The following is a 27395-nucleotide window of genomic DNA, read 5'->3' as shown; positions in this document are numbered from 1 at the left end:
CCTGCAGGGGGCACAGGTTACAGGTTTGATCCCTTGTTGGGGAACTAAGATCCCGCATGCTGTGCAGTGTGCCCCAAAAAAAAAACCTTAAAAAAAAAAAATCTAGTAGTCATGTAGAGATATCATTTCATTTTGTTTTTAACTTGAGACTTTTGTGCTTGGCATCAAATGTAGAGTTGTTGGACAGGTTAAATTCAGATGATTTCAGAGAAACCTAAAAAGTCAGGATTGTAGTTCTGACTTTTATTTGCCTCAGAAGTATTCCTAAAATCCTGGTGTTTCCTCTGGTAGTTAATTGTTGTCTTGCATAGGGAATATAGACACAATAACTGTCATTGGATGTGGATGGAGTCAGGGAGGTACAGTTTAGTGTTGACTGATTAATCGCTGAAGCCATCATCAACACGGTAGTCATTGTTTAGGAGAAATTTTCTTGGGAATACTCAAAAACAAACATTTATTACTCTGAAGTAATGTTTCCCCTCAAGTGAAAATCGTTTTCTCTGATTATACAGATAATATGGATTAATTATAAAAGGCTCAAAAACAATACAGGAAAGTATAAAGAAGTAAGAATAACTCAAGATTTTATTAGCCAGAAATAACTGTTAATGTAACGTCTTTATGTGTACACATGTGCAGACACACAGACACACACACACACCTCTCTGCATGTGCATGTACACATACTTTCACCAAAATGGGATCATACTATACTACTGCTGTATTTTCATCAAATCTGACTGAGTTTAAGGAGAAACATTTACTTATTTAGTTTTTAAAAAATTAATTAATTTAAAATTTATTTAGTTTTGGCTTTGTTGGGTCTTCGTTGCTGCGTGCAGGCTTTCTCTAGTTGCGGCGATCAGGGGCTACTCTTCGTTGCGGTGCACGGTCTTCTCATTGCTGTGGCTTCTCTTGTTGCGGAGCACGGGCTCTAGGTGCGTGGGCTTCAGTAGTTGTGGCTCGTGGGCTCTAGAGCGCAGGCTCAGTAGCTGTGGTGCACCGGCTTAGTTGCTCCGTGGCATGTGGGATCTTCCTGGACCAGGGCTTGAACCCGTGTCACCTGCATTGGCAGGCGGATTTTAAACCACTGCACCACCAGGGAAGCCCAAGGAGAAACATTTATGTATCAGTAAGAAAGAAAAAAACGCTGTCACACCTACTTGTAGCATTTTATTTTATATGTAAAGTGCTTTTTTAGACTGATTTGGAAAATAATGTATTTTAATCATGTATTATGTATTTGTAATGAGGAAAATCCAATTGAAATTAATTGGGTAGGCTCTCCCTATGAAATCATATTCAGAGTCCAGCCCTCCTGAACCTTTTTTTTGACTCAGCTGTCAGCGTCATGCTTACTGATGGGGTCACTGTCTGCCCTCTCGGGAGGGTCAGTTTGCCAGCTGCCGACAGCTGTTCTGCAGGTGCTGGTGCTAGAGTGCTTACGAGCAGGGCTCAAAAACTGAGATCCCTGTTCCTTCCTTGATTGATCATTAAATGGATTGTTTGATAGAAATGTTGAGGGGTGACAGTTGTTTAGCTAACTGGGTGACAGGTTTGCATGAGCCCAGGCAGTGACCCGTACGTATGTCAGCCCTGCTGCCCTGCAGGCAAGAGTTGTAAGCCTCTTGCTGTAAGATGCACCCGTTCTAGTGAAGTTCAAATCTCACCTTGTGATCATTTGTGTCCTGCTTTTTTTCACTTGACAATAGGTTATGGACATAGTTCTATGTCAATAAATGTAGTTTTACGTCTCTTTTTTTTCTGTGGTAAGAAAAATAACATAAAATTTGCCGTGTAAACCATGTTTAAGTGTACGGTTCAGTAGCATTAAGTACATTCACAGTGCTGTGCAGCCATCACCACCGTCCATCTCCAGAACTTTTCCATCTCCCCAAACTGAAACTCTGTCCCCATTAAACACTAACTCCCTCTCCCCCTCCCCCAGCCCTTGGTAATCATTCTACTTTCTATCTCTATGAATCTGACTCCAGGTATCTCACATAAGTGGACTCATACTGATTTTTTTTTAAGATTTTTTTGATGTGGACCATTTTCTTAAAGTCTTTATTGAATTTGTTACAATACTACTTCTGTGTTATGTTTTGTTTTTTTGGCTGAGAGACATGCAGGATATTAGCCCCCCGACCAGGGATTGAACCCGCACCCCCTGCATTGAAGGCAAAGTCCTAACCACTGGACTGCTGGGAAGTCCCTTGATTTTTAATAATTAATAATTTGTGCATTTGTGCCCTATAAGTGGGCTTTGAAATGGCCTTCCTGTCCCCTCACAGACTTGCCTGAAAAGTGTATATTGACCACTGTGAACATTGTTGGCTCCAACTTGGTGTCCCTATACTTGACAGCCTTACCCTGATTTAATTTGTGGCATTATGCCCTCTAAGGAAATTGGTTTTGCGAGTGTGATGAGATGGCTTGCATTGAAAATCTCTCAGGATCTTGAGTTACTGGTTCCTTTGAGACCATCTAATGCTTCTCACGCAAGAATTCCTTCTCGGGCTTCCCTGGTGGTGCAGTGGTTGAGAATCTGCCTGCCAATGCAGGGGTCACGGGTTTGAGCCCTGGTCTGGGAAGATCCCACATGCCACTGAGCAGCTAGGCCCGTGAGCCACAACTACTGAGCCTGCGCATCTGGAGCCTGTGCCCCACAACAAGAAGAGGCCGCAACAGTGAAAGGCCTGTGCACCGCAATGAAGAGTGGCCCCCGCTTGCCACAACTAGAGAAAGCCCTCACACAGAAACGAAGACCCAACACAGCCAAAAATAAATTAATTAATAAATTAATTTAAAAGAATAGGAACAATCATTAAAAAAAAAAAAAGAATTCCTTCTCTGTGAATCACCAGACCATAAACCCCTCCAGGACAAGTTCTTCTGGCTATCTTGCTCGCCGGTGTCTTCCTTCACCTCCACGACCCAGGAGTTTGCTTCTGCTGCTGTCACTCCCCTGAAGTGGCCCTTATTGAGTCACCCCAGATCCTACCTTTATCTTTTTTTTCTTTTTCTTTTGGCCACGCTGTGTGGCTTGTGGGATCTTAGTTCCCCAACCAGGGATTGAACCTGTGTCCTCGGCAGTGAAAGTGCTGGACCACCAGGGAATTCCCCTCAGTCCTATCTTAACTGGCCTCTCAGCAGCAAGTGACGTTTTCCCTTATAATACTTAAACTTTTTCTTTTAACTGTGAAATAAAATACTTGCTAAGAAATGCTTGAAAAATATGAACAGCCAAAATGATTGATGATGAAGCAAATACCCAGTGCCAGTCTCCAGCAACCATAGGTCAGCCTTCCTACTCCCTCACCCTGTCACCCCTCTCCTGACTTGATGGGGGTTGCTCCCCCACTTTTCTGTGTTTTACCACACAGTATGCATTCCTAAACCCTAAATTTTAGTTTTGCCTATTTTGAACTTGAGATAACTGGAATCATGCCATGTATTCTTTTCTGTTACCTTCAGTTATAAACATTTGTATTAATTTTACTTCGTACCATGTTTCTGGTTTTATTACCTCAGGTGTGAAATAAAATTTTTAAGATTTTAATCGTGCTTTTTTTTTTTTTTTTTTTTTTTGTGGTACGCGGGCCTCCCACTGCCGCGGCCCCTCCCGTCGCGGAGCACAGGCTCCGGATGCGCAGGCCCAGCGGCCACGGCCCACGGACCCAGGCGCCCCGCGGCACGCAGGACCCTCCTGGACCGGGGCATGAACCCGCGTCCCCTGCATCGGCAGGCAGACTCCCAACCACTGTGCCACCAGGGAAGCCTTATTGTGCTTTTATAAGACTCTGCTAAGATTTTTTTTTTAATGCCTGGTACCTTATGTTAGATTTTTGTATCTTTAGATAGAGAATTCACAGAGTTCATAGAAGCGGTTATTTTCACAGGAGCATCATATAAAACCTAATACATGTATTTCTTCATCTCCCGAAAGTGGGCTTCAGCATATGGGAAGTAATGTTGTTGGTTATCGTATTTGAAAATGCAGCTGAACCTCAGTCCTGGTATAAAGCACAGAGCTCAGTTATGTGGTCACAGGGAAGTTCCCTCTGCCCATAGGGCTGCCCACATAGCACCGTGCTCCACTCTGGTGATTGCCTTACATCCCAGGAGTGCTGTGCTAACTCACACAGCCGACATTCCTGGTACAAGAGTTCTTTCTCATTCTTGGCAATAATTGCAGTGCTTTGTCTACAGAAAAACAGAATGGTTTTGCAGAATAAAGTGCCACAATTTGTTAATTTCGGTTTATATCTGTTTCAGAAAAAGGAGCCATTAATTTTAGTCTTTATTTTTGCCTTTTTTGCTCTTGGGAATACAGATTTCATGGTCTTAATTTCCTGGTGCTTTATTTATTTTTATTTATTTATTTTTTTTGCGGTACACGGGCCTCTCACTGTTGTGGCCTCTCCCGCTGAGGAGCACAGGCTCCGGACGCGCAGGCTCAGTGGGCATGGCTCATGGGCCCAGCCGCCCCGCGGCCTGTGGGATCTTCCCGGACCAGGGCACGAACCCGTGTCCCCTGCATTGGCAGGCGGACCCCCAACCACTGCGCCACCAGGGAAGCTCAAAAATTTATTTATTTATTTTTGGCTGCGTTGGTTCTTCATTGCTGTGCACAGGATTTCTCTTGTTGCAGCGAGCAGGGGCTACTCTTTGTTGTGGTGCGTGGGCTTCTCATTGTGGTGGCTTCTCTTGTTGCGGAGCATGGGCTCTAGGCGCGCGGGCTTTAGTAGTTGTGGCTCGCGGGCTCTAGAACACAGGCCCAGTAGTTGTGGCGCACAGGCTTAGTTGTTCCGCAGCATGTGGGATCTTCCCGGATCAGGGCTCGAAACCGTGTCCCCTGCATTGGCAGGCGGATTCTTTTTTTTGGCGGTACGCGGGCCTCTCACTGTTGTGGCCTCTTCCGTTGCGGAGCACAGGCTCCGGATGCGCAGGCTCGGCGGCCATGGCTTACTGGCCCAGCCGCTCCACGGCATGTGGGATCTTCCCGGACCGGGGCACGAACCCCTGTCCCCTGCATCGGCAGGCGGACTCTCAACCACTGCGCCACCAGGGAAGCCTGGTAGGCGGATTCTTAACCACTGCGCCACCAGGAAAGGCCCTATAGATACTTTCAATCATTTTTTTAATCAGAAAGTACTGTTAGTACATAAAGTTAATCTTTAAACTCTTGTTTTCCTTACAGTAAATAAATTCTAGGTTTTATCAATAATTCCGTGTTAAAGGGCAAATCAATCATAGGTAAAAAGCAGCAGGTAGAACAAGGTATAAAGTGGGGGGAGGGGGTGAGCCTTTGGGTGCCTCAGGGACATGCGGCTCCTCCCTGGTCCTGTTCCTGACCTGTGGTTGTTGCTCTGTCAGGATTCTCCTGGCAATTCTGTGATGGTTTCCTACTGTGTGATTTGGAGTTCTTACCTTTGTGTGTCCTCTGCGTCGGAGTTTCTGTCTGGTGTTGTTCAGCCTGAAGGACATCCTCTGGCATTTATTGTGGTGGAGGCTACGGGCAACAGGTGCCCTTGGGTCTTGTCAACCTGAGAATGTTTTCATTTTGCCCTTGTATTTGAAGGGTATTTTCTCCAGATGGAGAATTCTGAGTTGACAGATGTTTATTCCTGCCTCAGCACTTTAAAGATGTTGTTCCATTGTCTTCTGGTCTCCATTGATCTTTGGATTTTAGCAGTGTGATGATGACATGCCCAGGCGTAGTTTTCTCTTTATTTATCCTACTTTGGTTTTGCTGAACTTCCTGGATTTGTTACTTTTATGTTTTTCATCAAATTTGAGGGTTTTGGCCATTCTTTCTTCAAATGTTTTTCAGTCCTAGCCTTATTCTCTTCTCCTGAGGATCATTTGATATTGTCCCAGGGGTTCCTAAGACTGTTCATTTTTCTTTCAAATCTCTGTCTTCAGATTATCTGGCTTCTGTTAACTCATCTTTAATTAACTTTGTTTTTGTCATCTCCCTTCTGATGATAAGCCCACCCAGTGAATTTTCTATTTCAGTTATTGTGTTTTTCAGTTGTAGAATTTTTGTTTGATTCTATTTTATCATTTCTATTTCTCTGCCAAGATTCCCTGTCTTTTCTTTGTTTAACTGTACTCTGATGATCCTAAAAGTCAAGCTCCAGATCTGACCCTTCTCTTGGCCCCAGACTCAAATTTCCTCATGAGAGAGCAAAATAACAAGAGAAATTTGGTTAATGAGGAGCAGTTTCTAAACTCACTAGTAATGTCTGATATATATGTGGTCAGGGTAGTGAGACTTCAATATTTTATTAAATCTCTGTTGTTTGGGTCTTGTTTTAGGTCGCAAAGGAGTTTGGCTTCCAAAATAACGGCTTCTCAGTTTACATCAATAGAAACAAGACTGGAGAAATAACAGCGTCATCTAACAAATCCCTCAACCTGCTGAAGATCAAGTGAGTGCCCGAGGGGAGAGGGCGGGGAGTAGGGAGGGCATGCTGGCACCAGTTACCCGCCTGAGGCCGCTTAGTTCTCTCCTTTTTCCTTCTCATGCTACTGTGATTACGGTCCTGAACGCAGACCAAAGTGCAGGTGACTGTGCTTCTTGCCAGGTGTTTGGCAGCCATGCTAAATCTGTAGTTACTGTTGAGCTGGTTTGATTGACTTGCGGAATTTGGGGATGTGTGTCACGAGAAGGAGTTATGGTCCTGGGTTGTGTGTGCACCTGCACACTCAGCTGCTTCACTGCGGAGAAGGACCTTGAATGTAGCTCTGTGCATCGTTCTGCCTCAGGACCTGCTTGGTAGGTTGGGGGTGCTGGCAGTACTGTGGCCTGTTGCCCACGCTGTATTTCTTGCTGGCAGGACACCCTGGAGTGCCTTAGAATTGATGGGTAATGTCAGAAGGAGTTTCTAGGTTGCAGAGACCTCTTCCTGCATCCCACTGCCTGTTTTTCTAGTTTTATGGGAGCACAGCCACGTTCATTCATTTATGTGTTTTCATGCTACAAGGGCAGGGCTGAGTGATTGTGACAGAGACTGTATGGTCTGCAAAGCCGAAAACGTTTACTATTTGGCCCTTTACAGAAGAGGTTTGCTGACTCCTGTCTGAACTGCCTGGGCACACCTCACGTATCAGTGAGCAGAACCCTTCAAGTCATCTTAATCCTCAGACAGAGGGCAGGGAATTCTCCCATGGGGCTACAAGCAGCCTGGCTGCTGTAGCCACTGCCTGAGGGTTGGGCTGGGCTTTGCTGGCACTTGGCTGTGTGCCTTTTACCAGTCAGAATAATAGGCTATTTTGGCAGTTTGGTCATTTTTAGGTTCACAGCTAGTATATCAAGGGGGGAAAAATACAATTTTAGCATTAATTTATTTGTTCTTCAACAAATATTCGCTCGGTACCTGCTCTTTGCCTGCCGCTGTGATGATGTAAAGCCTTTCCCTGTTTACGTTCGTTTCCAGTGGGTGAGGGTCATCTTTCCTCCCAGCTTGCAAAGGGTTTTTGCATCTTGAGAATCACTTCCTATGGGCGTTACTCGGGTTTGGACTCACACCCAACACTCACTGGCGGTGTGCCTGGGAAGTCACCTAACCTCACTGGGCCTCACCACCCTTGTCTGCAAGGGGGTGGCGATGCCTCCTCCACATGGTTGTCCGGTGCCTGCACGTGATGAGCACTGCAGGGGTGGCAGCTGTGTGTCTAAGCTATTCTGATGACTGGATGCCAGAAACGGGGGCTGCAGAGTGAAACACCCTGTCTACCTGAGGTGTGGTCACAGTTGGATGGCATGTCTTTCTGGATTATCCTAGAGCATGTCTTTCCAGTGATAGTTGTGATGCTTGTTGAGCAGCACAAGCCCAAACTTGAGAACCTTGTCCTGTCACCGCTCGAGAGTTACTGACCATGTCTGTAAGAGTGTGGTCACCTTGAGCTCCTTGTGGGTTTCACTCCACTACCTCTGCTTCCATCGTCGCAGTTCAGCTGGCTGTTACAATTCTCTTGTTCATTTGTAGGTTCTTTTTTTCTCCTCTGGCTGCTTTTAAGATCTTCTGTTTGTCTTGGGGTCCTGTGGTTTCTGTTTGACCTGTCCAGGTGTGGATTCCTAGTTGGTTGGTTGGTTGGTTTAATGCTATCTGATGTAAGATGTGTTTTCTGTATCTGCAGGTTAGGTCTAGAAAATTCTTGGCCATTATCTCTTGATTTTTTTTTAAGATATTTTATTTAATTTATTTTTATATTTTGTTTATTTATTTATTTGGCTGCGTCAGGTCTTAGCTGCGACACATGGGATCTTCGTTGCAGCACACAGGCTTCTCTCTCTAGTTGTGGCATGCAAGCTCAGTAGTTGCAGCACGCGGGCTCGAGAGCACGTTGGCTTATTAGTTGCCCCGCAGCACGTGGGATCTTAGTTCCCCAACCACGGATCGAACCTGCATCCCCTGTATTGGGAGGCGGATTCTTAACCACTGGACCACCAGGAAAGTCCACATTATATCTAAATATTACCTCTCCCCCATTCTCTCTATTATTTCAGTGATTACGTTTTTTACTTTTTTCTATTTAATTCTGTTTGATTCCTTTCAGCCCTGGCTGTTAGGTCATGTGCTCGCAGGGCCTCCTTCCCAGCTCCTGCTGTGCTCTCACCCTGACCCCCAGGCTTCCAGTGAAGACTGCTGGGTTCCCTGGAGGCTCTGCCTTGGCCTATCACACACCGGATGCTTCCCTCTCGGGTCTTGAGGAGTCTGGGGTCTGTCTGCCCCGAGTGAATTCAGGGTTTGTGAGGATCCTTTCACACTGTTGCTGTTGTTGTCTAGCCTGTCCCTAAGCCGGGGATTTGGGAAGAGCTGCCGAGTCTGCAGCCCCTCTGCCCACTCTCCGAGCCCCTTGTCATTGCGGATAGTCTCTTGTTGCTTGTACTCCTTTTGTTCCGTTTCCAGCTAGCATTCCATACGTAAGTTTATATTCTTTGTCTTGAATTCCACACCTGAAGTCCTTGGCTGTCTAAATCTTTTGATTGTTGTCTGCCCTCTGTTGCTCCCAGTGGCTTGTTTCTCTTTTATGTTTGGTGACTTTTATTTGAGAGCTTATATTTGGCCAATCTTGGTCTTAGGGGGCCCTGAAAGATCTGGGGTTGGTGACTTTTCTGCGGAGAAGCCATTTGCTTCTCTCGGCACAAGGGGGCGTCATGGGCCCAGCACTTGAGTTAATTTCTGTCTGGTTTCCTGAACCAAGTAGCATCCCTGATTTTACCCCGGACACATGGCGGAGCAGGCCTTTGGTTACAGACTTCTCAGCAGTGACTTTTTCCCCTACAGCATAGTGGATGGAGGCAGACAGGATTCCTCCTTGGTTCCTGTTTTCAACTGGTGGGTTTTTCCCAGCGGTTGAGACATCCTTCAGACATCTGGCTTTGTGTGGCATTTCAGGTTCAGCAGCTCGCTTTGGGCAGGCAGGCTCAAGGCCTCGTCTCTCGTGGCCCAGACAGTGGCTATAAGCCAAGCTCAGGGTTCCCATAATGGGCTGGCCGGAGGTTCCTTCACTATTCTTATTTGAGCTGCTGTGGGTTTTTGGACCCTTGGGGAAACTCTTTTCTTTAGAGCTCCACAGTGCATTTTAGAGGATATTTGTTAAAACTGATGTAGCATTTGAGCCATGTATCCTGAAGCTGGAGGGTGTTTAGGAATATCTCATTTGCTGTTAGAAACAAATCTTCAATTACAAGTTGGTGATTTTATCACCCTAAATTATGGGAGGGAAAAGAGGGGCGAGAAGACCCGTTGAAGAGCTGCAGCCCAGGCTCCTGCTGTCCCAGCTGTGGTACCTGCTCCTATTCTCTCCGTTTGTTGATTGGGGGCTGCAGGCAGTTCTTTCAGTCTTTCTTCCTGTATGTGCATCTTGTTGAGAGCAGTGAAATACTTGCTTGGTGGTGGTGCTACAGCTTTTCCTCCTGTACTGGTGTTGAACACGCTGAGTGTCTCGGGACCTGCAGTGCTCCCAGGTGGGGACTGTTCACTCTTACCGGCGGGGTGGCAGTCAGGCTCTGGCAAAGTCAGTGGTGGGTCTGACAGTGGAAGGACGCCATTTACATTGAAAATGATCGAAAACCAAATATTGTCCTTTGCACTGTGAATCATGGCAGCCTTTGTGGAAAGCAGTACGTCAGTGGCTTTAGGAACAAACAAAACTCCTGAGGTCTAACGGGCCCTCTCCCAGAAATCCACCCTACGGCCGGGAGACCGTGCGACTGCCCGTCTCTGGGCGTTTCCGCGGTGGGGCCTGTGGTGGCAGTCCCACAGGGAGCCATGTCTGTCATGCGGGGAGCAGCAAAGCGTATTGTGAGGCAACTTCACTGCAGAACGTTGATTAGACGTAGACCGTGTTTGGAGGGATTATGAGAGAACAGCAAATGCAGAAAGTGTGTCTCTTATCATCTCAGGTTTGTATATCAGTGACGTGTGTTATGTACACATGTATTTGTGAACGTAGAGAAAGCAGGTATGTCCCAGGCAAGTAAATGGGGGGCAGCTGAAGAGAAGGCCAGGGAACGAATGAGGGAAAGTGGGAGCTAAGCAGAGAAGGAAGAGGGAGGGGGCCATGCAGCTCCAGTGTCAGCTGTGATTTTGTGTGTTCTTTGTGGAACCAGGTGCGTGTATGCGTGTGCAGCATAGATTGTGCAGCGTGGTTGTAAGGAAGTTATGTTACAGTCCAGAGAGCCTGCTGCTGACCTTCATGGGGGAAGAGGCATAGGGGAGGTGGGAAAAGAGAACTCTGGTCTCTTAAAATTGGAAGCCTCATTGTTTAGGCCTGCAGGGTGGTTGATGTTGCTGTTTGCAGGTTTCAGAGGTTCTCACACCTGAGTTGATCTTCTGTGCAGCTCAGGTTGTGAAGAAAGGAAGGCAGCCTCTACTTAACATTTGTCATTTGAACAGGCATGGAGATTTGTTGTTCCTGTTTCCCTCGAGCCTTGCTGGACCGTCGTCTGAGATGGAGACATCGGCCCCACTGGGGTTAAAGGCCTGTGGTGCTCCCAATGTGGTGGAAGATGAGATCGACCAGTACCTCAGCAGGCAGGACGGGAAGATCTACAGGAGCCGTGATCCACAGCTGTAAGTGCCTGCGGGGCCACAGTGTCAGTGAAGTGAAATGTCTGTAACGTGCCCTGATAAAGAAATGTAAGTTTTGAGTTTGACCATCTATTTTCAGATTACATCTCACTTCAAGCTGTTCTGTGAGCTTTTTCTCATTGTTTGAATCTCAAAGTATGCTCCACGTGTACTTTATTATTACTATTATTTAAAATACACTGTGATTGTCTTTTTTTTTAATTAATCAGTTTTTACTTTTGGCTGTGTTGGGTCTTCGTTGCTGCATGTGGGCTTTCTCTAGTTGTGGCGAGCGGGGGCTGCTCTTTGTTGCCATGCGCAGGCTTCTTACTGCAGCGGCCTCTCTTGTTGCGGAGCACAGGCTCTAGGTGCACGGGCTTCAGTAGTTGTGGCACGCGGGCTCTAGAGCATAGGTTAAGTAGTTGTGGCGTCAGGGCTTAGTTGCTTCGCGGCATCCCGGACCAGGGCTCGAACCTGTGTCCCCTGCTCTGGCAGGCGGGTTCTTAACCACTGCGCCACCAGGTAAGCCCCACATGTAGTTTAAAATTTTCCAAGTGTTGAGAACTAAGAGTTCTAAGAAGTCCTCACCGTGGTGTTCCCCCGAGACACGTGCATGTGCAGAGTGGGCTTTAGCAAGTGTGACAGGGTGGAGGGGGTGGTACCTGGGCACCTGCTGGTGCAGGTCCTTGTTCACGTTGTCTCATTTAATTTTAGTGGAGGAATCTCAACCTTCCATATTCAGTACACTCTTTCCGTTCTTCTAGGGAACACTTCATTTGCTGAAGGTGCTGCTCCTTCTTTGAATATTCACTTTTCACCAAGGATTGTATAAAATGCTTATGCTTGTATACATTTGTTTATTATAGATTTTTTGCAGTTCTTTTTAAGGAAACTATTTAGAAACATCTGAGTTCACACTCAATGATGTAAAATTGTCTGAGCGAAGATTGTCTCTTCAGTGGAGTCTTTGTAACTGCATCACCCTGTAATCAAGACATTGAGATACTGGGATTCCACATGCTGCATTAGTGACCTGTATGTCTCAGATCAAAGGGCCCCAGATTGTTCTGAGCTGCAGTTGGCGTGGAGCCACTCTGTGGCTGTGGCCATCAACTGGCTCTCTGCCCCCATTTGTGTTCTTCCCAGGGACCCAGTGCCACTCCTACCCCAATCCGTGTTTGTGAGGCCTCATTAGGAATCTTTTTGAGCGTGCACGTGCCTGTGCGTGCATCACCTGTAAGAGTCTGCCTGTTGGGAGACTCAGGCCCTTTCTTCTCTGAAATATAGAATGCGGTGCACCTAGGAGTTCTGACCCCATGTGGACAGTGCTGTGACTGAGCCTGTTGGCGCCCGAACGCATCTCCACTGTCCTACTATGCACAGACTGAAACCCAAGAGCCAAGCGTTCTTTTCATGCTTTTTTCCAAAATATGCATGAAGTGGGTGTTTTCCACACTTTAGCTATTTATGTACCATTCTCAGGGTTTTTTTTTACATCTTTATTGGAGTATAATTGCTTTACAATGGTGTGTTAGTTTCTGCTTTATAACAAAGTGAATCAGTTATACATATACATGTTCCCATATCTCTTCCCTCTTGCGTCTCCCACCTTCCCACCCTCCCTGTCCCACCCCTCGCGGCGGTCACAAAGCACCGAGCTGATCTCCCATTCTCAGAGTTTTTGCCATGTCTATGTACCAACTTTCTTAGTCTTTACCAAACGTTTTTATTTAAATTGACTTTAAATCCATTCAGTTTTGCTTTTAGTTTGTGGTAATATCCATGAAATCAGTTAATATCCATGAAATCACAGGTTTGGTGCACTGGTCGGTGTTTTCTAATACACACCAAAATATTAAACCATTAAAAACTGTTCACCACATACCATTTCAGATAATTTCATGTGGATGGGGAAGTACTTTATTAGGTATGATGTGCCTTTTAAGTATCAACATTCAGGGAGGCAGCAGCAGAAGAGCAGTGTGCTGACACTGTGCGTTTCTCTTCCCTGTGCTCTAGGTGCCGACATGGGCCTCTGGGGAAGTGCGTGCACTGCGTTCCTCTAGAGGTGAGAGTCCGAGTAGAGTGAGTTCCCAGAGCCGTCTTGACACTTCCCCTAAGTCCCTGGGCTGGGTCAGAGTGGTTCAAGGAAGTTACCTATTTATTGCCCTGGGCCTCGTATTCCCACTAGTGCAGGCTGCACTGAGAGGATGAGCCTTTATTTATGGGAGTGACCTTCTGGGTGGATTATGAACGGCTGGGACATGGGTATTGCTGTGATAAAGGGGCAGCATTTACACTGGGCTCCCTGGACAGTCCTTTTAAAACCTGACACAAAGCCGGGCCTGGCGGTTTTCATGCTCATCATTGTTTTGATTTACTCTACCCTGAATCTCACGTCTCCTCTACTGATTTGTCGTGGTGAGGTTGAGAGTTACCACAATAATGCCGACTGGTGACTGGTTGACACTGAATTTACGGCAGGAAGGCCAACCTGATTTTCTTCATGAGGCTCCTCTTGCTTCATCTTGTGGCTTTTTTTTTTGCAAAATTTACCTGATATTTATTTGACTTAGAGCATTTTGTGTTTAATAGAGATTCATTTCAATCTTGAAAAGATAACTGGTACACAGAGAAGAACTTGGTTCTGACTTAGAACGATAGTGAGGACCCATCACCAGTTCCCCCTCACTGCCTGCCCACCCGCCTCGGGGTTTGGCGGGTGGAGGCTGCGACCGCGACCGCGACCGCGACCCCAGCGGCGAGTGCATGACTGTTGACTGTGTTTTGGCAGCCTTTCGACGAGGACTACCTAAATCACCTGGAGCCTCCCGTGAAGCACATGTCCTTCCACGCCTACATCCGGAAGCTGACTGGAGGGGCCGACAAGTAAGCGGCCTGAGGGCAGGGGGCGGCACCCATGTGGCTTTGGGGCGCAGAGTTCGTTTTCTCTCTCTGGCACGTGTTGCTTAAAGCCCCTGGGCATATGAGTGAGAAAAGTAAAGATCAAAGTCTGGGCATGAAGTCTTTGTATTCGTGAATCTTGTCCTGATTCTAAAAGAGAAACAAGTCGGGGGAGACTCTGGTCCCTGCTGTAATCCACAGTGCCCAGTGCATGGGCAGAGGCCAAGCAGGCAGAGGCCAGGCTGTGGAGGCCCAGGGGCACCCCGCTGACCTTCCTTCGGGTATGCGGTACCCTGGCAACTTAGTTGTTTCTGAACCTGGATGAGATAAGGCGTGATGGTGGTCAGTCTTCTGTCTGTGGAGTCTGCCCTTTGCCCTGGAAGCTGCCTCTTTATCAACTCAATTTCACAGCTGTAGCGGGGCTGAGGCGGTGGCGCTGTCCATGGCTTGGCCTCTGGTGCCTCAGCATTGCTGTCTGCAGGCTCGGCCAGGCAGGCAGCGTGGGTGGGGTTGGGCAGTGGGGGCAGCTGTCTCTTGGCTCTTAGAGCATGCTGTGACAGTGGCAAGCTGAGAGCAGTTTGATTTCTTTTAAACTACGTCAGGTACTTGCCTGTGCAACCCCCTTCTGTTGATATGCTCACCTCACCAGAAAGTAACGGACTTCTTACTGTGATTTTATGATTCCTATCCATGCAGGGAGAGGAGACGGTGGCTGAACCCGAGTCAGCAACATTTTGTGAAGAATGTCATGTTGGCCTGCTCGTAGTTTTTCTCTGACAACCCGCTAACATCCTAAAATGACTTTTAAAAAAAGTTAGACCAGGAAAAAAAAGATCCCACCAGAAGCCCATTTTTGCCCACTTGTGGGGTAAGCTCTGGAGCTGTCTTGACCAGAGCATGAGTGTGCTGGGACCTGTCTGCCTTTTGTCCGTCTAGGTCAAGGGCTCACTTGTTGCTGTTGTTAACGTGCAGCCTAGGTGGCAGTCATTGCTTCCCAGGTGCCATCGTTCCAGCATGCCGCTGGCTTGTGAGGACAGGACTATTCACTGGACCATTTGTGAACGGGAAAGTGGCAGAGGGTGAAGTCACTTGTGCAGGCTCACCCCAAGTCCACAGTGGGGCCCAGGACATCCTCACTGACCAAAAGCAGAGTGAAGATATCTTTGTTATGTATCCTAATCAGGTTTTTTCTATGAATAAGAATTTTATACAGAAGTCTAAGTACTAGACTCATAAAGTAAATGTTTCTGATAAATTGATGGAACTTGAAAAGAACTTCATTTTCTGTCAATGGCATAGGTTAGATCTAGATATTTAGCAGTACTGTTGAAAATCTTATGCGGTACATATATACAATGGAATATTACTCAGCCATAGAAAGGAACGGAATTGGGTCATTTGTAGAGATGTGGATGGACCTTAGAGTGTCATACAGAGTGAAGTAAGCCAGAAAGAGAAAAACAAATATCATATATTAACGCATATATGTGGAATCTAGAAAAATGGTACACATGAACCTATTTGCAGGGCAGGAATAGAGACGCAGACATAGAGAACAGACATGTGGACACAGGGGGACGGGGAGTGTGGGACAAATTGGGAGATTAGTTTTGACATAAATACACTACCACGTGTAAAATAAATAGTGGGAACCTGCCGTATAGCACAGGGAGCTCAGCTCAGTTCTCTGTGACGACCTAGATGGGTGGAATGGGGGTGTGGGAGGGAGGTCCAAGAGGGAGGGGATATAGGTATACATATACATATATATGTAGTATATATGTGTATGCATATATACGTATATACATATATGTACATTCACTTCATTGTACAGTAGAAGCTAACACAACATTGTAAAGCAACTACAATTTAAAAAAAAAGAAAAAGGAAAAAAAAATCTTCATAGATGTCAGTGGTAGTGAAAATTAAAACTGCTTTTATTGGAAAATAGTTTTGTATTCTTGTACAGTCTAGTGTACAGGACAGAAGCCACAGCACCATTAGAGCAAGTTTTAGCACATTTTCCCTGCTGTGGATACCATGCGCTTAGCTCCTGAGAACTCCCTTCAAGAAGTGTAAGATACCTGACATTTTATTTCCAGCCTCCTGCTACACTTTTCACCATTGTAATGTTTAATTAATTAAGTTGCCTTTTCTTTTTCAGGGGGAAATTTGTTGCCCTGGAGAACATCAGTTGCAAGATTAAATCAGGGTGTGAAGGACACCTTCCGTGGCCTAATGGCATCTGTACTAAGTGCCAGCCAAGTGCCATCACTCTGAATAGACAGGTGAGATGTTCGCTGTATCCATCTAGATGCAGAAAGCAGTAGATTTGTGTTCATGGCTGAGGAGTGAAAATGTCTGGAAAAGCCCCTCCTTGGAAAGGAGCTGCTGGTAGCAGTGTGAGTTACATGGGGCAGAGTCTCGGGTATTTTGGGGCTGATTGATTGACCCTTTTATGGAAATCATACACTGAGGACATTATTTGTAAGATCTCTAGCTCTTTCAAGCATAGAGGGGAGCCTTCAGTTTTCTGTTTTGTTGGCTTGTGTGGAGGCAGAATTTACTTGGCGACTGTTTAAAATGCTCAGTGGTTGTGACTTTACCTTTTAAGAAACTGCGGCTCTGGAAGTTGGTAGTTGAACAGAACTGCCCTGGGACCACCTCAGGGCATCTGTCCAGGCCAGGTTAAGAAGGGGGCTGGACTCAGGAAGGAGCGAAAAAAGAATCAGGGTAAACTGTGTGCAGTTATTCTGGCTTTTTCCACTCTTATTGTCCAGCCCTCCAAAAATAGCCCTCCTCATCTTTCCCCTGCCACTGCCAGCCCATGTTTAGCTCCTTAGAATTCCATCCCTCCTTAACTGTTTGAGCACCTTTCTTCCCTTTCTTTCTCTCCTTCCCTCCATCCCTCCCTCCCTCCCTCCCATTCTCTTCTTTCCTTCCTTCCTCCCTTCCTTCCTTTCTGTTTATTTTGGCTGCATTGGGTCTTCGTTGCTGTGCATGGTCTCTAGTTGTAGCGAGTGGGGGCTACTCTTCGTTGCCATATGTGGGCTTCTCATTGCGGTGGCTTCTCTTGTTGCGGAGCACGGGCTCTAGGCACGCGGGCTTCAGTAGTTGCAGCATGTGGGCTTCAGTAGTTGTGGTCCTTGGGCTCTAGGGTGTGCAGGCTCAGTAGCTGTGGCACACGGGCTTAGATGCTCCGTGGCATGTGGGATCTTCCCGGACCAGAGATTGAACCCCTGTCCCCTGCATTGGCAGGTGGATTCTTAACCACTGCACCATCAGGGAACTCCCCTCCATTTTTTTTAAAATTTTGTTTTAATTTTTTTTTGGCCGCGCTGCACGGCATGCAGGATCTCAGTTCCCCAACTAGGGATCGAACCCTCGCTCTCTGCAGTGGAAGCGCAGAGTCTTAACTGCTGGACCGCCAGGGAATTCCCCGTCTCTCTTTCTTTCTGTCTTAATTTCTTTTTGAAAACTTTTTTTTTGACCTAGAGATTGTGAAAACCTGCATTTTAGGCAAAATCCCAGTAAGATTAATTTGAATTAATTTAATGAGAGTCCCACCCCTACCCCTCCCACCCACTAGAATCTGAAGTCGTCTAAAGGGCATAGCACATTCTTTTTTTTTTTTGGCCACCCCGTGTGGCATGCAGGATCTTAGTTCTCCAACCAGGGATCGAACCTGTGTCCACTGCATTGGGAGCGCAGAGTCTTAACCACTGGACCGCCAAGGAAGTCCCGAGAGTACATTCTTTTTTTAAAAAAAAATAATAAATTTATTTATTTATTTATTGGCTGCGTTGGGTCTTCATTGCTGTACGCAGGCTTTCTCTTGTTGCAGAGACTGGGGGCTATTCTTCATTGTGGTGCGCAGGCTTCTCATTGCGGTGGCTTCTCTTGTTGTGGAGCACGGGCTCTAGGCGCGTGGGCTTCAGTAGTTGTGGTGCATGGGCTTAAGTTGGTCCACGGCATGTGGGATCTTCCCTGACCAGGGCTCGAAGCCATGTCCCCTGCATTGGCAGGCGGATTCTTAACCATTGTGCCATCAGGGAAGCCCCCGAGAGTACATTCTTAAAGTAAGTGTGTGTGTGTGTGTGTGTGTGTGTTTTAAAAAGCTAGGTAAGGGCTTCCCTGATGGCGCAGTGGTTAAGAGCCCACCTGCCGATGCAGGGGACACGGGTTCGAGACCTGGTCGGGGAAGATCCCACATGCCGCGGAGCAACTAAGCCCGCAAACCACAGCTACTGAAGCCCGCGCACCTAGAGCCCGTGCTCTACAACGAGAGAAGCCACTGCAATGAGAAACCACAGCTACTGAAGCCAGTGTGCACCGCAATGAAGAGTAGCCCCCACTCGCTGCAACCAGAGAAAGCCCGTGCGCAGCAACAAAGACCCGACGCAGCCAAAAATAAAATAAAATAAATAAAATTTTAAAAAAAAAAAAAAAAAAAGGTAGGTCAAAGATACTTGTGAACAGTTTGTGATAAAATAGTAAATTATTTATTTTTGATGGAGTGTTTTAATTAAGCCCATTGTTGTTAACTCTACAGAAATACAGACATGTGGACAACATCATGTTCGAGAATCATACAGTTGCTGACCGCTTCCTTGACTTCTGGAGGAAGACAGGGAACCAGCACTTCGGGTACTTGTATGGACGGTACACGGAGCACAAAGACATTCCTCTTGGTATCAGGGCTGAAGTGGCTGCGATTTATGAACCTCCTCAGGTAGATGTGAACAGGATTTGCTGTCTACGGGTCTCTGTATTGCTTTGTTTTGAAGGCTGTATGGGAGCCCTTTCAGGTTGCATGCTGCTTCTCTTACTGTATCATTTGCCCAGTCTATCTCTCTCTCTATACACACACACACACAGTATTTATTTTCTGAATTATTGGAAAGTAAGATCATGGCCCCTAAATATTTCAGTGTATATTTCCAAAGAATAAGGACACGTTCTCATATAACAAGTACACTGAGCAACTTAAGTAAATTGAACTTCGATACAATATTTTTATCTAATCTGCCATCTTATTCAACTTTTGTCAGTTCCCCCAAAAGTGTCATACAGTTGCCCTCTCTCTTCTGCTTCTGTATCTCCTCTGTCCATGCCTACAATCAGCTGTCCCAGGATTTATGGAATTAGAGTCACAAAATTACTCAAGTTCTTTATCTTATGTCACACATGTAACTGTCTTAATAACAATATCAAAATTACCACCAGTGTAGGACTGAAAACAGTTCAAGATTGTTTTGGTGGGAGGGGAGGGCCCCTAGGGTATATCCCACTAGGGACCAGCAGTTGGTTACTGTGTTTTAAAGTCACTTGGAAGATCTTCCCTGTATGATTACGTCACCAACGAGTTACACGTTTACGTTCATTTGCTTTATTTTCAGTATTTAGGGATTGGATTTACGTATATATTTTTTATTTATTTATTAAATAGATTTACTTATTATTATTATTATTTATTTATTTATTTATGGCTGCGTTGGGTCTTCGTTGCCGTGCGCGGGCTTTCTCTAGTTGTGGCGAGCGGGGGCTGCTCTTCGTTGCAATGCGCAACCGCTTCTCATTGCGGTGGCCTCTCTTGTTGCGGAGCATGGGCTCTAGGCGCGCGGGCTTTGGTAGTTGTGGTGCGTGGGCTCAGTAGTTGTGGCTCGTGGGCTCTAGAGCACAGGCTAAGGAGTTGTGGCTCACGGGTTTAGTTGCTCTGTGGCATGTGGGATCTTCCCGGACCAGGGCTCAAACCCGTGTCCCCTGCATTGGCAGGTGGATTCTTAACCACTGCGCCACCAGGGAAGCCCATATATATTTTTTAGTTTGTATAATTATGTAAAATGTTTATATGGTTGTATAGTATATATTATATAAAATATTTATTTTGTCCTATTGTATATAAGTTTACTACAAAAGTGAAGATTGGAACTGTATTGCATCCTGGTTCATGATGTGCTGAGGTAGTTGGGGGAGGGTCTTGTGCCTGCAGGTGACTGTGATGTAAAAACACAAAAACATGGTGCGCTGAGGCATGGCCAGAGGGGTGAATGGAACACAGTAAATGTTAGTGGCTGAATTTGGTGGTGGGATATCGGTGTTCACTGTAAATTCTTTAACCTTTGCTGTATGTCTGAAATTTTTTATTTAAAAAAATGTTGGAAAAGTAAAAAAAAAACTGCACGTTTGCAAAGTGAGGTCTACAAACAACGTCTTCCCCTTCATCTAATTTCCTCCCTCTCCTACAGGTAGCCCCCACTTTAAGCAGTTTTTGGCTTAGATCTCTAAAGTTTGAATTTGTTTTAGTATAAGCAGATATACAGATATTTCACACTATCCCCTCCTTTGTCTCTGGGTGGGCACCACGCCATATACAGGTGTGTCACCTGTGCCATGTTCTGGAGATCTCACCGTGACTGGTCTACTTTTTAAATAAACTAGGGTCTGAAACTGTAGGCCTTGTGGCCACTGGCTGGTGTGCAGGTGTGTGGCTCCTGCACAGATGCTGTTTCTTCCCTGGCTGTATTTATACAGATTGTGTGTCATCTACTCCTTGGATATTCTCATTATTTACTGAGAGCTACAGATGAAATGTTTGACCAGGCCTTTTATGATGGTTCACTTCCAGGGAGACGTGAGATGGCAGTAGATGCTCACCCAGAGACCCTGCTTGTCTGACTCTTTGGGCACTGAGTGTGCTCTGTCAGTGGGAGCTGCTTTTGGAAGCACAAGACATTCCAATTCAGTTTTGAGGAGGGTCCTTTCATGAAGCATTTCAACAGTTCTGTTAAGAGTATGATTGAACAAAAATCGGAACAGAAGCCTCTGGTGTCCAGACTACTAACAACATCATCAGAGCTCCCAAATTGGGGATCTTGGAGGTTGAAACACTTGACCTCTAATAACCTCCAGCTCATTAGAAGTTGAAGCTCATGCTGCCACATGTCATGAAACAAAATCCTTAGGTTTGTTCTGAGTTTGTGCTTTGACCTGTGCTCTGGAGGTATTAATGATCTCTATATGGGTCATACCCAGCAACATAAAGTTCTTTTGTTATTTTGCCAGGATTTGACTAATTTACAAGGATATACCCAATTAGTATAACTCAATTTGGAATTACCTTCACTTTCATAATCTGTAGCCGGGTCTTCTGCTCAGTATGATGCTTAGCTTTATGAGCTGCATTTCAGTGCAGATTAAAGATTTCAGCAAGCTTTGTCCACTGCAGGAAGTGGGATCCTGTGGTCAGTGTAGGTTGCATGTGAGCCAGCCCAAGCCCCCCGCCACTGCCCCAAGCTGAGGGCTCTGCCCACCGGTCAGCAGGTTACCGATTTCAGGTGCCCTATCCTTGGCTTAGGGTGTGTGTATCTGTTGTACTCTCTCACTCTGCCATGCCTGTGAAGCTAAGCACTGTCCCTGCAGGAGCTGCATACGAATTTTCAAAGACTGTTTTTTGGGAACGAACGTTACCTTACAGCTCTAATCTTACCTAATCTAGCCAAGCCTATTTGGAGTGAAAACTATTTATCCAAGGGAGTTTTGAAACTAACTTCTATCCCCAATGAAGGAACCTTAAGGTGTAGAGAGCCTTCCCTAGTCCTAAACAACCACATGTTTCATGTGGAGCTGCTGACATGAACCAGCCTGAATACAGCCTCTTCATGTTCTCTAAACCTTGATTAAAAGCAAAGCACAGCCCTAGACGGGAAGAGCCTGGAGGGCTTGGCCTGTGTTATCTGGTTGAGCTTTTCCCGCTGCCTTAACTCTCCTTTTTGGCAAGGGGGAGACCGGTGCTCCTTTGTGACACCTGAGCCAGAAATGGAACAGAGCTGCTGTGCTGCTTTTCTGAACCCCTCCTCTAAGTACATCTCTCTTTAATACCCCCACAGATTGGTACACAGAATAGCTTGGAGCTTCTTGAAGACCCAAAGGCTGAGGTGGTTGATGAAATTGCTGCCAAACTTGGCTTGAGGAAGGTACTGATTCTCTTGGCCTTGAGGGGGGCGCCCCGGCTCTGTGTTGGGGACATCTAGGTGGGTGGTATGGCCAGACCTGGTCTGGGACTGAACTCCCAACTGCACAAGGTCAGGTGCAGGCCTGGCACGTTTTGAAACCTCGCTTGTGTTTATTGGGTGCCCAAAAAAGGATCCCAGTGCAGGGACTGTTATATTTAAATCCACCAGACATACTTCTTAAGGATTGCCTCAAAGTGGGGGAGGAAAGAAGCAGCAGGAGCAAGACCCCTACTTCCTGCCGGAGGGGACCTTGATGCCAGGCTCTTAAGGCACATCCTCCTAGGTGTGAGCTCTCCCTTCACGTGTCTGTTTGCGCTCATCGTTTTCTGTCCCCCACACTTGGAGTTTCTCGTGGTCCCTCTTCAATCCTCATTGAACCTCCTGTTTATAATTGAGCCATCTGAGCGTGTAAGTTTTCCTGGGCAGTTAGAAGACAGAAGAATTTTCTTTTTGAGTCTGATGATCTAGTTTATCTCACATCTTTGGTTAAGTTCCTAGGAACTATAAAGATGGCGTTTTATAGATAATGTTGAACTGTGAATTTGAACACATCTTAGGAATTCACTCTTAGTAGCTATGTAAGTTTTATCCTTTATTTCCTAATCAATTTAGACAGTGAGAAATAAACGCCCTACAGATAAACAGGGAAGACTGGAAATGTGCCTTATAACCCAGGAATGCTGTGGAACAAAGTCACTGTATCGTTTTAAGAACAAAAAAGTCCTGTTGTTTCTAACAAGGAGTCAGCATCATGATTTAGGGGCATGTTTTGGTTTAAATTCTGGAATTTTCTCTTGTTTAAAAGAGAAATCAGTGTCCCTGACTTTTTTTGCCTATGTTTGTTATAAACGTTTGGTCATGATAATCATAATTAGAAGATCTTGAAGTTACTTAAATGCCTTTCTCCAAACACTGGTTCCTTAGCCCTAATTTATCTCAGCTTGATTTTGGTTCTGCTTTATTTACTGCTGAGTTACATTTATCCTTTAAGTCTCATTTTCTCCATTGCCATCCTCCTAGGGGGTTTTGTTCATTTGGGCATTTTTAAAGAAAATGAAAGTCTCCAGATTTGCCTGGTCATGTCTGCAGGAGATGGAATTGAAGAGTTTCATGTCAGGGTTGTGCTAGAGAGGGTCACAAGCACCAGATCACTTCTCCGAAGGACAGAAGTGGGTGTGTGTCTGGATTCCAGCCCTGCTCTTAGACCTCCCAGCCAGGTTCTGGTTCAGGAATGGTAATCAGCTGTGAGGTTCATGGGCACAGGAAGGCCAGGGATCACAGAGCACACAGACAGGCACTGTTGCTGTAGCAGGACGTGCCAGGGAGGCTGACCCTGCCCCAAGCCCTGGGACTGGCGTTTCAGATCCGTGTACCCTCAGATGCTTCCCTTAGCCCCACACCGGAGCTTAGAGGAGCAGCTGCGCAGTCTCCGTTCTATCATTCTTTTTTATTTTACATGCATTCTCTGGGGAGTATGTTTTCCTGTCTTACGGAGAAAGCCCTAGTATCTGAAGTGGCATTGTCTTTATTTGCTTGCTTGTTATCTGTCTTCCTCTCTGGAGTGTAGATTCCCTTTTCACTGATGTTCTGTTAATTTTATGCACCCGGGAGTCCCCTGCACCTAGCATAGTGCAGGGCACAGAGGTGGTGCTGAGAAGACTTTTTCTAATGAATAAATGAGATGTGCTCGTTTGCCCTCATCTCCACCCGGCAGCACCAGGGGGAGGACGGCCAGTGTCAGCTGAGTAGAGTTTGAGAGCCCTGGTGTGGACAGTGGCTTAGCTGAGGAGCTGACTCACCTGGAAAGAAAGAACTGGCTTCCAGGAGTCTCCTCTCTTGGCAGAAGCTAGAATACATTCGTCACCTGTTTCAGGGAGAGACTCAGAAGGTATTCTTCTCTTTTATGCAGGTTGGCTGGATATTTACAGACCTTGTCTCGGAAGATACCCGAAAGGGTACAGTTCGATATAGTCGAAATAAGGTGAGAGGGGGCAGGGATGCTCGCTCGGCCAGAGCTTGTTATGGACCAGCTCTGGGCTGCACTCTCCGGTGTCTCTGCACAGCTCACCCTGGCTTTTAGACCATGTTATTTTCAACACAGTGTTCTTGATAAATTAAGGCTGGGTCTGTTCATTCTGTCTCGGAGATCAGAGAGACTTTACCTTTATAAACCGCTGCTTTTTGGAGGTCAGCCCATGAGGTGGATTGCCTGTGCTTCTAAGGCGTTACTGGTTACACGTGTTTTTCTGTAAGGAGTTGGTAACAGTCAGGAATTACAGGTACTTGCTTCACCGTAGTTTGTGATGTGTCATAGTTTAGTTCTTAATATTTTCTAAAGAAGAAATAGAAGCATATTTTGACATGATGCTATAAAACTTGGTATGCTGGTTCTCTTTTCTTAGGACACCTATTTCCTGAGTTCAGAAGAATGTATCACTGCAGGAGACTTTCAAAATAAGCATCCCAACATGTGTCGACTCTCTCCAGATGGACATTTTGGATCCAAGTTTGTTACTGCAGTGGCTACAGGTATAAATGGGGACATTTATATTGTAAATATTACTACCTTGTTAATATGTTTTGTTCCTCTTTCAGTAGCTTTGCATTCTTAACTTAGTTACAATAGATTTTCTTTCTTTCCTTTTTTTTTTTTTTTGGCTGCATCGCGCGGCATATGGGATCTTAGTTCCCTGACCAGGGATCGAACCCGTGCCTCCTGCAGTGGAAGTGTGGAGTCTTAACCACTGGACCGCCAGGGAAGTCCCTACAATAGATTTTCTTAATGGGCCTGTGAGACATAAGATTCTTCTTTTTTGGTTTGCAGCAAAAATCTTGAACTACTCAGCATCACACAAAACTACTAGAATTGTGGCCTCAGTGTAGCCCTCCTCTAGTCCATTCTCTTGGCCTCAGTCCAAGTTCACTTGGTTCTGGAGAGTTCTGGGCTATCTTTGCCCCTTTGCAGTAACCAAGGATGACTCTGTCTAGCTGTGCAGGAGAAGAGGGATTTACTGTTTCTGTTACTTTTTTATTTATGAGTGGGAGTGTCATTTTAAGAAACCATTTCCATAAAGCTTGTTTTTGGGAGTGATGAGTGTGTGTGTGTGAGATGTTGTGCACATCATACTACATGTTATGTACACCATGAATATATAATAATAAAAGACTGTGGCCTTAAACAAGTACCGCCAAATCTTTTATACCATACTTGAGATGCTGTCCTAGAGAAAAGCCCGGCGTAAGACCGTATGATTTGAAAGAAGGAGGAACTTGAAACTTGGAGAACCAACTAATAAAAACAATCTCTTTGGTCAGTTTTTTAAAGTAAACACTAACCTCTATCCTGTGAAGACTTGGGTTCTACCATCACAGAGATGATAATCCAGTTTGTTCATGGTAACCATGCTTCCTCTAGTTCAAAATACCAGTTTACAAACAGCCCAAGCATGTAAGTAACTAGATCCCTTATTAATCCCAGCTGAGCCTGTTACCACTGCCATGGGAAGGAAAACATCTATCATACTGTCTGAATTTTTAAGATCCATTTGATTTGAGATCCATTTAGAGTGACCAGCACCTTCTTTTTGAAATGAATGTACTTTGGGGGCATGAGAGGCCATGGCTGCATTGTTCACATGTTAGCATAAATTAATGGGGTCAGATGCTTAAGGAAGTGGATGGGAGTTTGGACTGGGATTTGTGGAAGCAGTAATTCCGTAGCATAGAGTCCTTCCACGGGGGCAGATGGGGCAGGGGGCCTGTTGTGATGAGAGCGCTCAGGGTAGCAGGAGCCAAGGAGGAGAGCAGAGAAGAGACACGTTTTACATAATCAGAATTTTGCCAAGCCAGCTTTCTGTTTGATGAAGGGGAGGAAAGTATTCTCTTTCTACTCTCTGCATCACATAAACCCCTGCCCTCTTCATTTAGGCTGAGATTCTGGGTCCAGGCATTTAGGCTGGTGGTTCTCAAGCCTATCAGACTGGACACCCTCTCTTTAGAACATTTGTGACACCTCTTTACTATCCAGAAAGTGAAATTCATAGATAATATACCTGCCCACACACCTGATTCTAAAAAAGAAAGCAGAGTAGTAGGCTGACTGTAACATTGAGGAGAAATAATAGTGAAGGAGCATGCATGTAATAAGACAGTGCATTCTGCATGCCAGTGCTTGGGGACTGGTGCCTGCTGAGGAGAGCACAGGGGAGGAGCCGGAGCTGCCAACCTTGTGGGGCGGGGCCTGCACAGGCATCAGTGACGTGGTTCCCAGACACTCAGCAGCTCTCCACGGAGCTCTGAGCCAAGCAGGGCCCTTCCTCAGCTTATGTGGTATCATGCTCCTAGAGGATTCGCTGTGTGTTAAAGCTGGGCGTGTTTGTTTCTGTGGCTGTGTATAAAATATAATTGATTCTAATCCTAGATCATCACAAATAGGGGTTTTGCCTACAGGAGTGTTAGGGGGACATTTCAAGGCCATGTGGGATGTGGAACAGTTCTTTATTGTGTGGGACTCCCTGGTCACAGCAGGACGTCTGGTACCTTTGACTCTAGCCTGCTAAAACTGGCAGCCCCTGCCCCCCGCTGCCCCCCTTCGTTGAGACAACCAAAAATCATCTCCACAGATTTCCAGAACTGCTTCTTGTGAGAACTGCTGTTTTAGGCTTCCATGGGCTCCCATGGTAACCTAACCCCTTTAATTACTGTTTCTGTGGGGAATTATTCAGTGGGCCCAAAGAACTGGTACATGTTTTGAATTATAAATAGTTTCCAACTTGGGGGCTGCCTGTACTTTCAGTTATTGACTCAGTTGGAAATTTGGAAATCATAGATTGACCTTGGAATTTTTGCCTCCGAAATTGGCACTTTACTAGGGTTTTCGAACTATAAGGCAGAAAATCACTTAACTTATAATAAGATCTGCAGTTAGAGTCCTTTCACATCTGTGCTGATTTGTCCCTCTTGGTAATGCTGTGAGATGCTCAGACTCATAATTCCTCTCCCTTTCCCAGGGGGCAGCGATGGAAGGTGGTTATCCAAAGTGTCAGAGATCTTCTGACTCCAGACAGATTGTTCTCTTCCTCCTCTTCAGTGGTTCTTGACCAGGGACGTGTTGGTACCCTGGGGAGCTGTTTGAAATGCCCTTGCCAAAGTCCCATCCTTAAGACCCTGATGGGACAGGAAGGAGCAGTCCTGTGTGTTTATGGCCGTCTCCCGGGAGACTGGCTGGTGTGTCCCGGGGTTCATGGTGCTTCCATGGTCACGCTGCTGTCAGCTCCCCACAGCTGCTGCTGATGCTGCAGGCCCAGATGCTGGCTGGGGTGTGGGGGCCTTACCATTTGGCCTTGTGTCTGCAGATCCCTTCTAAGAACTTCTCTAGCTTGAAACC

General features: G+C 46.0%; 1 protein-coding gene across 3 annotated transcripts in view; it reads left to right on the top strand.

Moving 5' to 3' along the window:
• The window catches only part of NPLOC4 (NPL4 homolog, ubiquitin recognition factor), a 56029-nt gene that overhangs the window by 4836 nt on the left and 23798 nt on the right, over positions 1–27395 (top strand). For 2 of the 3 annotated variants that reach the window (XM_027080998.1, XM_027080999.1), the window contains exons 3-11: positions 6328–6440; positions 10917–11093; positions 13110–13158; positions 13885–13979; positions 16159–16282; positions 18547–18726; positions 21884–21970; positions 23919–23990; positions 24412–24538. In XM_027080998.1, the coding sequence (XP_026936799.1) occupies positions 6328–6440; positions 10917–11093; positions 13110–13158; positions 13885–13979; positions 16159–16282; positions 18547–18726; positions 21884–21970; positions 23919–23990; positions 24412–24538 (1024 nt within the window). Of the gene's footprint in view, positions 1–6327; positions 6441–10916; positions 11160–13109; positions 13159–13884; positions 13980–16158; positions 16283–18546; positions 18727–21883; positions 21971–23918; positions 23991–24411; positions 24539–27395 lie in introns of those variants that run through there. The other variant, XM_027081000.1, reaches the window with a different exon arrangement.

The sequence above is a fragment of the Aethalodelphis obliquidens genome, unplaced genomic scaffold, assembly GCF_003676395.1.
Source record: "Aethalodelphis obliquidens isolate GAN/ISIS:26980383/991018 unplaced genomic scaffold, ASM367639v1 scaffold44, whole genome shotgun sequence".
Classification (NCBI taxonomy): Eukaryota; Metazoa; Chordata; class Mammalia; order Artiodactyla; family Delphinidae; genus Aethalodelphis; species Aethalodelphis obliquidens.
The sequence above is the reverse complement of the archived record's forward strand: the minus strand, read 5'-3'. Positions and strand labels throughout refer to the sequence as shown.